We start from the raw sequence: 14,552 nt of genomic DNA, 5'->3' as shown, positions 1-14,552 counted from the left end.
CAGTGGGGACATTGGTTTCAGTCAATACCATAAGTAACGTACTCCACCGCAATGGTCTCCGTTCCAGACCAACAACCTACTTCACAGAAGCAATGACTTGATCACTGTTCCTTCAATGACTAAAAGTAAAATTTTGCACTTCTGACAATCATGAAGAACCCCCTAGCTCCCACAAAATTATTTACCATACATCCTAGTTGTCTGGGTTTCATCTCCATCTTTGCCATCTCCAAAAAATAAAAAGTAGGTCCTGCCGAACTTACAAAGGAACGGTGTGATATAGGATATATGATGACCGCACCTTGGAAAGCAGCACAAGACTGATACAAAACATTACAGTAAAGCAGAGGAAGAGGACGGCACAAAACGGCTGCTGTTCTTATGCGAGTCTGGAATACAGCAATAAGAAAGTCTGTTCCTTGGAGCTAAACACGTAAAGAAGGAAAAATTAGCTCAAAAGAATTTAGGGGAAAAAGGTAGTTTGGTATACGGTGGCAATGGGCCAAATAGTTGAAATGCTTGAGCCATGGCATATGTTATTGAGACACCACATGTAATTCATGTAATATAAGAAAGTCAAATGTAGAGACAACACTCCCTTTTAGTTAACCATGTCTGAAATGCTCGGCAGCAGGAAGGAGGAGATCTGTTACATTCACTTCCAACATTACATAAAGGTTAGAAATCAGAAGCCTGCGGTTCTCCAGTTGTGGGGAGATTACAAGTGTCAGGATGTCCTTCAAGTCTGGTCTGCAGGGATTGCAAAATCTGCAACCTCAGATTATCAGAGTAAAGCTACACGTCTGAACCACTATAGGCCAAATAGCAAAATGTTTGGCCGCTCTCCTACTAGCAATGCAAAGAGAATACGCTGGTCTCAAAGTTGGAGACGTTGTATTAATGAGAATGGTTATAGACTGGCTTCTGTATAGAAATGCATACACAGCAGCCTGGAACTTTCAGCTTGCCAAGGGTATTTTCAGATGATTTGGCAGGATCTGTGACTGTATCACTGAAGAAGCAAGTTAAATGCCCCAAAGTAGTGATATATTGACTAAAATGATGTCAAGAGAGGGAAGGATCAGTGCAGGGGGCAGGGGCCCTGGCCTCAGTCTCCAGTGCTGTCAGTACCATTCATCTGCACACAGAACGCCTTGGTGATGTCACCAGTGACGTCCTATTACCGCGAGGGGAATACTGCAGTCAATCCTAGGCCTCAGCAGTGCCCACTTTATAATTAATACATGTCTGCTGTGATGTGATGTTTGTGTCTGGTAACCACTGCAGTCACCACTTCACAAACAAGGTGACCTATATACAGAAAAATGGAGTCGCCGTCAAACCGGGAGCCCCACTAGCAGCAATATTACAAGTTAATGACTTGGTTATTGGATTTTAATATTTCAGATCGACCACCACTGTCAGAGGTCTAAAACTACGGTTTACGCTAGATTCACACCTGTGTTTGGGTTTCCGGTCGTCGTGTCAGCCTTGGGACCCCAGGAACGGAAATCTAATCCGCATAAAAAAGCAGTTACCTTAGGAAACCTGTGGACCCCATAGACTATAATGGGATCTGCGTGGTTAGCACCCGAGAAGGGTGAACAATGCGGAGAGAAAAGCTCTGCTTGCAGCTGTTTTCTCTCCACATTTTTCATGCAGGATGAAAATGGAATCCCTTTATGGAGACCTGGTGCAGAAATGAACCGAAAAAGGTGGAAAATGCATTTTTAAGCAGAGTCAGGAACGGAAAACCCGAACGTAGATCAAGCACAGGTGTAAACCTAGCCTTAGGCCTCTTTCCCATTTAGAACACACACTCAACTGAGTCAAGGATGCACACATATATTATATTAAATAAATATATGGAATATATGGAAAAGGAACCTGGAGGTGTAGCTGTTGGCCAAATGCTGAGCTATATGTACATGCCCAGCGTTTCTCTTGCAGCCAAGAAATAACTGAAAGCAGTGCACTGTATAAACCTTAGAGAAAACGCCCTATATTCTGAAGGTTTTCTTAAAATTCCACACACCCCGCTACCTAGAAACATTACTTTGCTTTAGCGATTTGCTAAGGACTGTTAAAGCATTTTATTGCAATCTAATAAAAGTGTTGTTGCCGAGCGTCTTACACTCTCAAGCATGCCAGTTGTCTCTTACGCAGAACTAGAAGAAACTACAAAACCAGTTCAGCCACATCACTGTGTGACAATGAATCCTGCGCGCTTTCATGTATTTCAGCAGAATACTTAATGCAGTGAATGGCTGGCTTTTGTCCTGTGTGATCTGGGTGGATTTTTGCTCCTTAAATGTTCTATTCTAGACAGAAGGAGGAACATCTTTAGTAGTTGAATTTAGTAACTTCATCTACGACATTTACCCACAACACCCATATACTGTATTCATTGGTAGCTTTTGTCTGTGTGCACTGAGCCAAGGGCTTGTTCAGAAAATCCTTCCTGGTAAGGGCAGATGCAGAACATTTCTGGTTGACAGCAAAAATGTATGCCGTTTCACTGAACCATGAAAAGGAACCAGGCCCCCTAAATAGGGGTTGTCACCTTTGGGCAATACCTTTAGTAAGAATGGTCCAATGTAGATCCCCGTGATCCTGCGTAAGGGAACCTGGCGACAAGTGTTTACTGGGTCATCCAGATAATTCATGCTCACGATAGACAATCTTAGTCATAGTCTATTTGATAGATAACAGATAAGGTCCCAAATAAGGAAATCTCGGCTATCAATTATTTTAATTAAAAGGAGTTTTAAAAAAAAGTTCAAAACCACCAACTCCCTATCTACAGGATGCTTGGGGGGGGGGGGGGTCTGGCTGCTGGGACCACCACAGATCATGAGAAATTGGGTGTTTAGCACCCCAGTCTGAATTAAGAGGCTGGTCAGAAATGCAGGATCCTGCCTCACCAATTTCATTGGTACGGCTGGAGGTAGACAAGGTACAGCTTTTGACCAGCAAGTCACTCCCTTATCCACAAGATGGGTGTAAAAGGGGTTATGCCACACAAAAAAAAAAAAAAAAAAAAAAAAAGAATACAATGCCCGTTAAGAGGTTTGACTGCTGAAAACCCCACAATCCAATCAACAGGAGCACTAGAGGTAGCTGCTGTACTTCGGCCATCTCTGGTGCTCCCAGTGAAGCGAATGGCAGCACCATCCACCACCTGACGTCTAAATTCAGCCTGAACGCACAAGAGTGAGAGGGTGGATTGAGGGTTGCCCCCCTCCCCATGCCATTCTTAGGATCGATGGAAGTTTCAGAGGCCATACCCAATTGGGTATTTATCCTCTATATGATGGAGGGAGGACAAATACTTCCCATGGCATCATACTGTTACTGGACAACTCCTTGAAGCAATAAAAGAGGAGCTGCCGGCATTCCCTAAATCATATGTACATGTGTGGTATATAGGTGATATAGGTGTATGTGCCTTTTCCTATTTATCTGCGCTCTCCCAAATAAAGAATTAGATTTGGCGAGCCCCTTGGATTTATTTCTAGGCTACACCATACATACAGTATCAGAGATGGCTGCAATCACAAGCCCCTGAACATGAAGTATATCCTTGCATACATTGTACATTATGTATTCCGTTTGCTAGTAGTATCTGCTCTCCTACAAATGTAAGTCTGCTTCATGTGGTCTCGCTATAGATAAATTCACTTGCCTATTGACCATGTTCATTACAAACTTCTAGGAACATATTCATGGGGAAATTTTTACAAGACAGAGAATGAGATCCAATCTGAATAGGTGACTTTCTGTAGCTTCAGCAACGTAATAAACAATATAAATGAACAGGCTGAACAATGTATAAAGGAAACGGTAACAATACTATATAGCACCTACACAGATGTCCTTGTAAAGCTCCGGCTGACACAATGAAAACAAGCACCAGTAACTCATGTGCACCTTTCTGCATTACTGTTCATTTCCTTGACAATTTCCTTAGATTATATGAAGAAATGTAGAATCTGCCACACAAACCGTGAACATGTCGGACAGGAGAAACTGACTTTTTAAAGAAAATGTATGCAGAATTTTGCATATTATAGTTAAAAATAAAGCTGGCCATACACCTGAAGTAACTATTGGCCACAGCTAGTTTCTGGGGGGTTTTCTGATATCTCCTTTTTCTGGTACCAAAATAGAGAAAATCTGAAATAGATACATCCATAAAGGAGCACGAAACACAGAAAGAACAAAAACTACCCCTCAACTTCCCCCTCATTACCTCCTTTCCTTAGATCCTATTTTGGGGATAAAAGGGGTTGTTCAGGATTTGGAAAGGAGGCCTATAAATAACTGGCGCTCTGTTGTCTACTGCTTGTGTCCATTGAGTCTTGTGCGGATGCACTGATGCCAGAAGTCCTCAGGATCACATCACCTCTGAAACCAATGGCCCCAGTGATAGCTGGAGAGGGAGGATTGACGTCCCGAATCTGCAATATATGCGAGTAACGTCACTGGTCCCTTCCACCGAAAACTGAGGCCGCTGATTGGTTTCAGTGGTCATGTGATGCTTCCGCCATCAATGCTCTGGCATGAGCTAGAACAGACATCAGCAGCTGACAGTCTGCAGTAGGACCATAAGATCGCCAAGCTCCTCCCTCAGCCGATCACTAAGCCCCTCCCCCTCAGCCGATCACGAAGCAAACATGGAACAGATCAACTGGAGATTAACCCCGTGTTATGTGAAAGATTTCAAGATGCTCAAGTTGAACATATCTCTCCAACTTGAACATCCAAAAGCAAGTAAGAAATATGCAAAACAGACCGGCGCAACAGCCATATCTTTGGACAAGATTTGTAAGCTCATAGAAATAAGCAGGCAGCTACTAAAAGGTACCACAACATGCTCTAAAGCCATACTGTATTTGTTAGAAAAGGTATACAGCACTGCGGCCAATGCCCTGAGCGTACAGTAAATCATATCTTTAAGGCCTAGTCGAGAGAAAAAAAAATAAAAAGTGAAAGACGAGACTGTAAACAGGAAATGCTTGAAGAGAGCCAGATCTTCGGAGACCCTCAGAGGAACAGATCAATATGGATAACAGAGACCACAAGAAGCAGACATTACAGGCTCGCTAGTCTTATTTAAACAGCATGTGAACCAAAGGAGACAGTTCTCTAAGGGTTGATGAATTATGGGATAATAGAATAAAATGAGTATTTCTGACTACATACTGATGGCCTATCTAGCATCAATATCAAATCTGTGGGGGTTGGGCAGTACACCGCACCCCTCACAATCAGCTGACTGAAGCACAAAGTATGGAGCTGGTAATAGACTGTGCCACACAGGGTGTAGTGGGAATCCTGTGCTGCTGCAGCTCAGTCTCTATTCAGGTAGCTCAAGAAAAAAAAATTGCTGTAAATGTATGGCTGTGTTACTTTATAGTGCAGCCAATAAATTAAAGGGGTTGGCCACTTTCAGATCAATATTGAGAGACAAATGTTATGTTTTGTATAATAGAAAGTTGTACAATTTTTCAATATAATTTTTGTATCAATTACTCACGGTTTTCTAGATCTCTGCTTGCCGTCATTCATTCTGTTACTTCTACAGTAGGAGATAAAAGTCTGACCATGGTCATGTGATTTACGGTCACTGGTCATGTGATGAGCACACCGATGCCGCTCATTACAGTCACAGCACAGTAATCAGACATCTGCCTGGTAACGAGCAGTACACCTGTGTGCTCATCACATGACCATGGACCGGAAATCACATGACCATGGTCAGAGTTTTATCCACTAGAAGTAACAGAATGAATGACAGCAAGCCGAAATATAGAGAACTGTCAGGAATTGATACAGAAAGTATATTGGAAAATTGTACATCCTTTTATTTTACAAACAATATTATTTGTTTCTCAATATCCGTCTAAAAGTGTCCAACCCCTTTAAAAGGAAAAAAGGAAAAAAAAAGAGGGTATTATAATTAAAGAGTTTTGAGCTTGAAGAGAATGTATTTGAGACGATTCATGAAGACTGGCATATTCAATGTTGGTGTTCAAGTCTCTGGCACCAGGGAAGAATGCATTTACAATGAAGTGCATCTGCTGACAAGGTGTGCGCCCGTACGGAAACCTACCCCAAACTATAGCTGGTGTAAATTTGAGACATCATTTACGCCAGTAAATTGGTTTGTTAAAAAGTGAGAAATCTGGCGGGCCAGCAGCCCCATCCACTTGACTACGGCCTCTCCATCCATATGTCATAATTTACTATAATTATTTTAATTAAATGGTAGTTATCTTATCCTGAGCTGTGAAGAGCTGCTGTAAAGCTTTCACATTAGCAATCTGGAGATAAGAAAGCTAAAACTTACAAGGAAGGGGGGTAGTTGATGCACTACAGTGGCTGTACATTTCAGGCACATCAAGCTTTAGAACATTTTCTGGCTCGTTAGACAAGGGGGTGTGCCTGACGCTGGGTTCACACCAGCGTTCAGTGTTCGTACTCAGGTTTACATCTTCTGCCGGCAGAACCAGGTCCGGCCGTGAGTGCCGGTGAGCGTTTTATGCTCTCTGTGGCGAAACAGTGTTTTTTGGGGTTTTTTTTTTGTTTGTTTTTTTTTAAACCAGACATAAAATCCTGCATGTCCGACTTTGTGTCTGGTTTAAAAAAAAAAAAAAAAAAAAAAAAAAAAAAAAAAAGGTTTCGCCACAGAGAGCACAAAACGCTCACCAGCGCACACTTTTCAGACCCATTCAAATGAATTGGTTTGAAAAATGCCTGCAGGTTTCCATTTCCTGCCCAGTTTCGAGCAGGAAACGGAAACCTGTATACCGTATAAGACGCACCCAGGTTTTAGAGGAGAAAAATAGGGAAAAAAAAATTTTCAGGCAAAAAATGGTAAAATATTTAATATATGGGAGTTGTAGTTTTGGAACAGCTGCAAGGCCACATTGACAGGTGACCCTGCAGCTGTACGGGGATGTATAGGGCGTTTTTTTTGTGGGGCCAGGTGTACTTTTTAGATATACCATTTTGGGAAATGTTTATTGCTTAGATCACCTTTTATTTAATTCAGAGGCAAAACAGAGAGAAAAACCCGGCAGTTTAGCACTTTTGATTTTGACGTTCACTGTACATAAAAATATTAGTAGACCGGGCATTTTCAGACACAGGGATACCTAATGTGTATGTTTCACAGTAATGTTATACTTTTATATGTATTCTAGGGAAAGGAGGTGAACTTTTATTTATTTTATTTTTTATTATATTTTTTTTTTTAAGTGTTTTTTTTTTTTTTTACTATTTTATTATCCCCCGCCTAGGGGGCTTGAACCTGCAATCATTTGATTGCAAGTCCCATAGACGGCAATACAAGTGTATTGCCGTCTATGGGAGATTCTATACATTACTATCGCGGAGCGTCATAGACCAGCCGCGATAGTAATATATATCTATGACAAGCCTCGGAGCCTTCATTAGGCTCCCGGCTGTCATCGGAACAGGTCGGCTCCTGCGGCCTCGCCGTGCAGGAGCCGGCCTGCATTACTAAAGGTATGGGACCGGTGGGGACCGGCCCCGGGGCTAACTGACTGCCGGGACCTGTGGAGGAGGAGTGGATTTGCAGCATGGCCGCGCTTCCACCGCTGGTTTTCTTCAGCGGCAGGAGCGTGGCAATCTGCAGGCCCCGGCAGCTAAGACAGTCCCCGGCATCTGCTGTAATAGACCGGCGGATGCCGGGGAGTGTCTTAGCTGCCGGGGCCTGCAGTATTGTCACGCTCCTGCCGCTGAAGAAAACCAGCGCTGGCAGTAGCGCAGCAATCTGCAGGCCCCGGCAGCTAAGACACTCCCCGGCATCCGCCGGTCTATTACAGCAGATGCCGGGGACTGTCTTAGCTGCCGGGGCCTGCAGATTGCTGCGCTACTGCCGCTGAAGAAAACCAGAAAACCAACATTCAGACTATAAGACGCACCCTCATTTTCCTCCGAAATTTGGGGGGAAAAAAGTGCGTCTTATAGTCCGAAAAATACGGTAAACGGAGATTGGGCGCAGATGTGAACGAGCCCTTAGCTAAATCCAGGCACAGCTTAAGCTGTGATAGCCTGCACCCTAGCTGCACCAAAACTGTGGCATAAAATTAGTGTGTCAATTAAAAAGTGGTATAAACAGACAAGACCATCTAAAGGCGCAGATTTATCATCCAGACACTACAATAGACAAGAGGTCTAAAAATATGCCAGATTTAAAGGTGTTGTACAGGCTAAAATTTTATTTGTTACATAGGCTGGAAGATACAGTTAAAATAAATAAATAAAGCAAGCCATACTCATCTGTCCCCATTGCTCCGGCGCCTCCCCGCGTGGTCTGGTCCTGTAGCTCCTTTTCTGTCTTCTGGGGGAAGTAATTGCCACTGAAGTGATCCCTGAGGCCACTGATGGGCCTCAGCAGTCATGTCACAGCCTCAGCGGAAGAAAGTCAGGATGTCACAGCCAGTGAGAAATTCAACAGCAAGAAGGAAGCTGAGATGCAAGAACGGACCGTCCTGAGAGGGCACCACAGCATTGGGGACAAGAGAGTAGGGTGTATTTTTTTTTGTTTGTTTTTTTTTAAGCCTGGGCAACTTCTTTAAAGGGGTTCTCCCATCTCAGCCAGGCTGTATGCAGGGTCTGCTTCTCAATTCCTGTATTTCTCTCCCTTCTGCTGAACAGGACAAACAACACTTCTGCAGGTCAGGTAAATCTGCAGATTCTTGTACAGAAAGGGCTCTGTATTATCGGTGTTTACTTGGAGAGATAACAGACTTGGTTTCACCATCAAACTGCAATTATCTGAATGGATTGTCCTGCCGGGACTGAGTAAGTGACATCACTTGTCCTATCTCCAAGGTCCGTGGTTATGGTAATGCAGTGTAAACAATGGGAGAAATAAATTCACATAACAGGCAAACAAAGCAGCATTTCTAAAGCAATATATTTAGAAAAAGGCTTCAATTTACATAAGCTACCAGTATAGATAGGATCCTTGAGATGGGACAACCCCTTTAAGCTTACACTGTAACTATTAGTAAATCTGGGTGAGGAGTCATTGGGCCAGATTTACTATTGTGGTTACGACTAGACTCTATAACTGTGGTGAAACTAGTGTGAGAGCAAATTATTCTGACTTGATAGACATGTGGGTGTGGTAAATGTACATCATAAAATTCTGGCTCAAAGTATGCCAACTAAAGGAGGTTAAAACTACGGTTGGGCGATTGAGAAATCACCTGAAACTTGACATTAACTAGGGAATAGACAACAATATCTGGCTATTTTGGTTCAGTCATTGCAATATCTGAAGTTTTGTTCAGAATGCACATGTCCGAACTGAAACGGCTATTATACTCTGAAGTCTGCAAAGCTTTATAACAAATATATAAAACAAACAAAAAAACACCTGCTAACCCTATCCAGTGTGTACACACTAGAAGTTGAAAAGTGATTTTCACAAAACAGGAAGTATCATAATGTAAGGCCTCAATGCTCAGGGTGGAAATTGCAGATAGTGGCTTCCTTTTCATATAGATATAGTGAAAATAATCAATGTTACAGGGTATACTGTGGAATTTTGTAACCGGCCTTCTCATCTGCGCAGAATTTTGGAGCGAGTTAAGTCTGTCACAGAGTTCTTGGTAGTTCATGCAATATTGAAGGCGGGATTAACAGTACTATTGGAATATACAAAGGCGTATACTCTGATGTGTATTTAGGCCAAAGGCCCAAAACAAAAATGTTCTCTTGACGTACGCTGTGCTGGTATGAGTCAACATTTTTTTTGTAAATAGAAAAAGATTTTTTTGTTTGTTTTCACATTGAGAATCAATGGCCAAAATATTCACTGTCATAAGACTCAGCATATACTGTACCTCTGAAAATCCCCAAAAAGATGTGAAGAGAGTGCAAATGTCACCTGTGTACAAAACTGACGGGAGGGAAACCTTGTGTAATCTAGAATCACATCCTGAACAGAAATCTACGGGGCGTTGTGAAACCGCTCCTCAGCATGTACTGCCATTCCAGGAGGCAGTGAAGCGCATCTGCTGCTTATAATGCGGTGGAGGGTGGAATATATAAGTGTCTTCCTGTAAAGATATTTTTAGTGCTATTGGCTTTCCATCTCCTTGTTAGTAAAGTGGATTTGCCTTGCAATATTTTGATAATGTACCTAAGGGTGCACTTGTTAATAGCATCTGAAAAGCAAAAGTCCAACATCCTAGCAATGAATGAAGAGGCGGCACTCAAAATCCATCATCCATTTATTCACTCAACGTGAGGTTAGTCTGACACTGACCACAAAATAGAATATAGCACTACTGGAGCTCTATTCCTCTATTGCTATGATCTATACATTCAGGTTAAGGTGGGAGAAGAGCTCAAAAATACAACAACCTCATGCAAACCTCAAAACAACAAAAGCATTTAAGGGGTTGTCCAAGAGAATAGTAACAACATCATCAATGGTGGCCCACAGGGGTCATACACGTACATTAAGTGAATGTTGAGAATGGAATTTCTGTGGTGAAATGGGAAAATACAAAAATGTCACTTTTTTTTTTTTTTTTTTTTTAAAGGGGTCTATCATTAACAAAAGTCACTTTTAACTAATCACATCCTTGCATAGCCTTTAGAAAGGCTATTCCACACTTACCTTTTGTATGTAAATCGCCTCAGTAGTGTTTGAATAAGTCAGTTTTTATCCATATGCTAATTAGGCTCCAGGGTGCACAAGAAGTTGTCAGCCAGCTCTCTTCTCCCTGCTGTGTGTGAGAGCAGGGAGGAGGAATCAGCAGCAGCAGCCTGTGCTGTATATACAGGAGACAGTGCATGAAGAGACTTCCGGGGTGCATGGAGAAGTTAATTAGCATATGAATAAAAATGGACTTATCCAAAATCTACTGAGGCAATTTACATACAAAAGGTAGGCGTGGAATAGCCTTCCTAAAGGCTATGCAAGGATGTGATTAGTTAAAAATGACGTTTCCCAATGATAGAGCCCCTTTAAAGTTTTGTTGGGGGGGGGGGGGGACCTTTAATAGTTAAGGCTATGGAAAGTGGATGAGTGAGAAAGCTGCTGGAAAGAGACCCACAAACAGCTGAAGCATGACAAGGTTCTGCACAGACCCCTTTTCTATTCCACAGACTGACTCCCTCATTAACTGCTAACAGGAATGGTAAGTCAGATGATGCAGTAGAAATCCCTAAATTCTCTAAAGTTGCTAGTAACTATATTGCTATGAAAGTAAACAAGCACAATAATTGGAGAATATAATTAAAAAATAATTCAATCTTTTTATTTTGAAGTCTGAGTTGGCAACTTTTTTCCCAACTGTGACGCCACTCAAAGGTGGTCCTGACCCCGACTGACCCCAGCGCCACTGCTGCCTCCTCCCCCTCCTCTTTCCATAGAGCTCTGTGTGAGGTTACGGCCCAAGTGAGGGAAAGATGGGAGTGCAACCCAAGGTGACAAATTTCTTTATTAAGATATATTACAAAGTTTCTTATATTAACCTGTGTTATCCATGTATGCTTTTTGTTATATATTTAGTTTTTTCTTTATAATAGGAGGTATGCTTTAAATGGAAAGTCTACACTGCTATTTAATGGTCTACCAAGTTTTCTTACATGTACTAACTTAAGTACACAGCACTTTTTTCCCCGTTTCCGAACGATGAATGTTAGATATAATCCACAATAGACTTCATCATGCCACGTGTCGTCCAAAACAAACTGGTAAAACCATGTATTATGTCCCGAAGCCATCAATTTACATTGAACCACAGCCACATGTTCAGCCCTACTTGCACAAACAGCTCTAAATTTTGCAGAAACTCGTTACAATTTAGAAAATAGCATGTCTTTTACAAGATAACATCTTACATCATACACTAACCATATCCAATACATTCCCTAGACACGTAAATAAGATGCAATTCATATTTAAAGGGAAAGGCCATGCATAAAACACTACACGTCTTGCTTAAATGCCCACCAATCTTTCAGACAACTTAATCTTGTTTAATAGACCAAGTGATTGGATATCAAAATGTAATGTACTTTATCTAATTATGTTAGTATTTTCTGCCAAAAAAACCTCTAATGTTTCTGCCACCTCTTTCTTAATTTATTGTTCATTCATTGTTACTAGAAAGAATCTGTCTTTAGAAACCAATAGGCTCAAGACAGGAACAAAGGAAGTAGATGAGGGAGGTAAATCTCTCTTCATAGCCTTTACTTATTTCCACACAGCTTTCTTTGCCTGTACACTGCCCAGTGAGGATTCTGCAGCTTCTCACAGGTTATACATAATCAGGAGATTATATCGACTTCTCCTTAGCTACTCTGATGAGATAGTAGTAGTAGACAACAAGCAGACTTTGTTATTGGGCTCTTTTTAGCTGCATTATAAACTGGACTAGCAGTTCAGTGTCCCTGGATCTCCTATACTATGGTCACTTGTGGTTTATCAATTATTTGTTAGTCATTTTACTGTTATTTCTGGCAGCAATACGTAAAAGAAACAAGTAGTAGTAATAAAGAATGGGGGAAGGGGGTAGACTGCTCTGTATTACACAGTCCCCTTGCCTCAGGGAGAAATATAAAATTTACCACAGCCATAATGAGGCTATTAGTAGTAGAAAACTGATAGGACACTGTGTATAAAGGCGTATACAGATAGAGAACAGATTGCCCAGAAAAACCAAGGTACCCTTTTAAGGCTAAAGTCACAATTTACGGAAACCCAGCTTTTTTCTTTTCTGTTTTTTTAAGCCAAAGCAAGCAGCGAATTGAGCAAAAGGTAGAAATAAGTATATATATATATATATATATATATATATATATATATATATATATATATATATATATATATATATATATAAAAATTTCCAATTTCTTTTGTAGCAATTCTTGGCTTTGGCTCAAGAAAAAAAAAAAAAAAATCTAAGTTTCCACAAAGTGAGGCCTTAGCCTAAAAGAGGTTTTCCCGTGCCTGACCTTTATTAGCTATCAACAGTACAGGTGATAAATGTTTGATCACTAGCACAGGGCCCCAAATCACGCCCCCCCCCCCCCTTCCCTTCGCTCACACTCTACTGTAAAGAGGAGGAGTCTGAATGGAACTATACTGTGACATGCGGTCTGGAGCGCTGCTGTACTATAAAATAGGAATACCCCTTTCAGAACCCTTTAAGTTTCCATGAGCTTACCAGTGCAAGCAGAATTAAAGATGCAAGCTGCATACGGCTGAACAAAAATTAGCCACATGCAACATTTTCCCAGATCTTACAGAAGCCTTGACAGTAAGTCGTATCCATAGAGACGTATAGAACACAGAAACCATAGATACTATACTCGTGGGAACTGTACAATAACGCACACTGTTCTTGCTTCGCCTTTCCGAGGACTTGCATACAATATACTGCTTTATCATTTGTCAAGCTGATCAGACCCGCATCACTCACCGCCTTATACATAACAGCAAATTCTATTATTATGCTCAAGGCTTTAGCACTGGGATGGATGCAAGTGTGAAATGAACCAAAGAGGAGGGAGAAAAAAATAAATAAATAAAAACTTACCAACAGACCCCAACTGCTTGTAGAACCGGTATTCCAAATGCAGCTGCGGTGCTCTGGATTTCATAGGTTCCTGTCAAATAAACATATTAAATATTGATATGACACCACATATAATAAGAGGATTGCAAGCACTTCAAAGGAATAGGACAGCACACCAGGCCTCTTTTAGCTTAGAACTACCTAAAGAAATGCCAGTGGCTGCTCAGAGACTTGTACATATGTTCACTTGTGCCGATTTGTTGCATACATTTTTGCAACTGAAAATTAACCCCATATCTGAATGGGGCTGCTCCTTCAGCATGTGGATAGTTTACTGCAAGCTCCATTCAGATGAAGGAGAAGGTCAAGGAAGATTTCTGTAGCAAACTTATGAATATATATTCACAACAGGTTTGCTAAATTCACATGCAGAGGAAGTCCTGTGGCTTTTTAGTCTATATTTTACAAGTGGAAAAATGTGCAGCATTCTACAAAACAAGCAAAATGTATGGATGGGGTCCTACCAAACACCTATGAAGAAGGTATAACATGGTGTGGACCGTAAAGCTGCATGTCATCTGTGTTGATGATTGTCACACTTTGTAACATTTAAAATACAAGGAATTTGCTACAATTTCATCTGCAAACCTGCATCAAATTTTCTCAGTTGCAATTTACACAGCATGAAGAGCTGAGATATATATATATATATATATATATATATATATATATATATATAAAAACCTCTTAAAAACAAACCTGTGAGCATGCTCGGTGTGTTAGCAGCGGGTTTCACAGCTAACACACTGACCCATTTGGTTTTGTGGCCTTATACAAACTCACGCCTGTAGGCAGCCATTAGCCCAGAGTGTTTGGGGGAATTTAGCTATGATTATTTATCAGTATTTTGTAGGAGGAGGAAACTGGAGTAACTGGGGAGACTTAAACACAAGGAGAGCCAAGGACCCCAGCGCTGCA

The 14,552-nt window shown here is 41.3% G+C and overlaps 1 protein-coding gene across 8 annotated transcripts in view; it reads right to left on the bottom strand.

Moving 5' to 3' along the window:
- Positions 1–14,552, bottom strand: part of CSNK1G3 (casein kinase 1 gamma 3) — a 107,914-nt gene that overhangs the window by 45,483 nt on the left and 47,879 nt on the right. For all 8 annotated transcript variants that reach the window (XM_075272380.1, XM_075272364.1, XM_075272357.1 and 5 more), the window contains exon 4: positions 13,596–13,665. In XM_075272380.1, coding sequence (XP_075128481.1) covers positions 13,596–13,665 — 70 coding nt within the window. The remainder of the gene's footprint in view (positions 1–13,595; positions 13,666–14,552) is intronic.

The sequence above is a fragment of the Leptodactylus fuscus genome, chromosome 1 (genome assembly GCF_031893055.1).
Source record: "Leptodactylus fuscus isolate aLepFus1 chromosome 1, aLepFus1.hap2, whole genome shotgun sequence".
In the NCBI taxonomy this organism is placed as follows: Eukaryota; Metazoa; Chordata; class Amphibia; order Anura; family Leptodactylidae; genus Leptodactylus; species Leptodactylus fuscus.
This window is presented reverse-complemented; position numbering and strand designations above follow the sequence as displayed.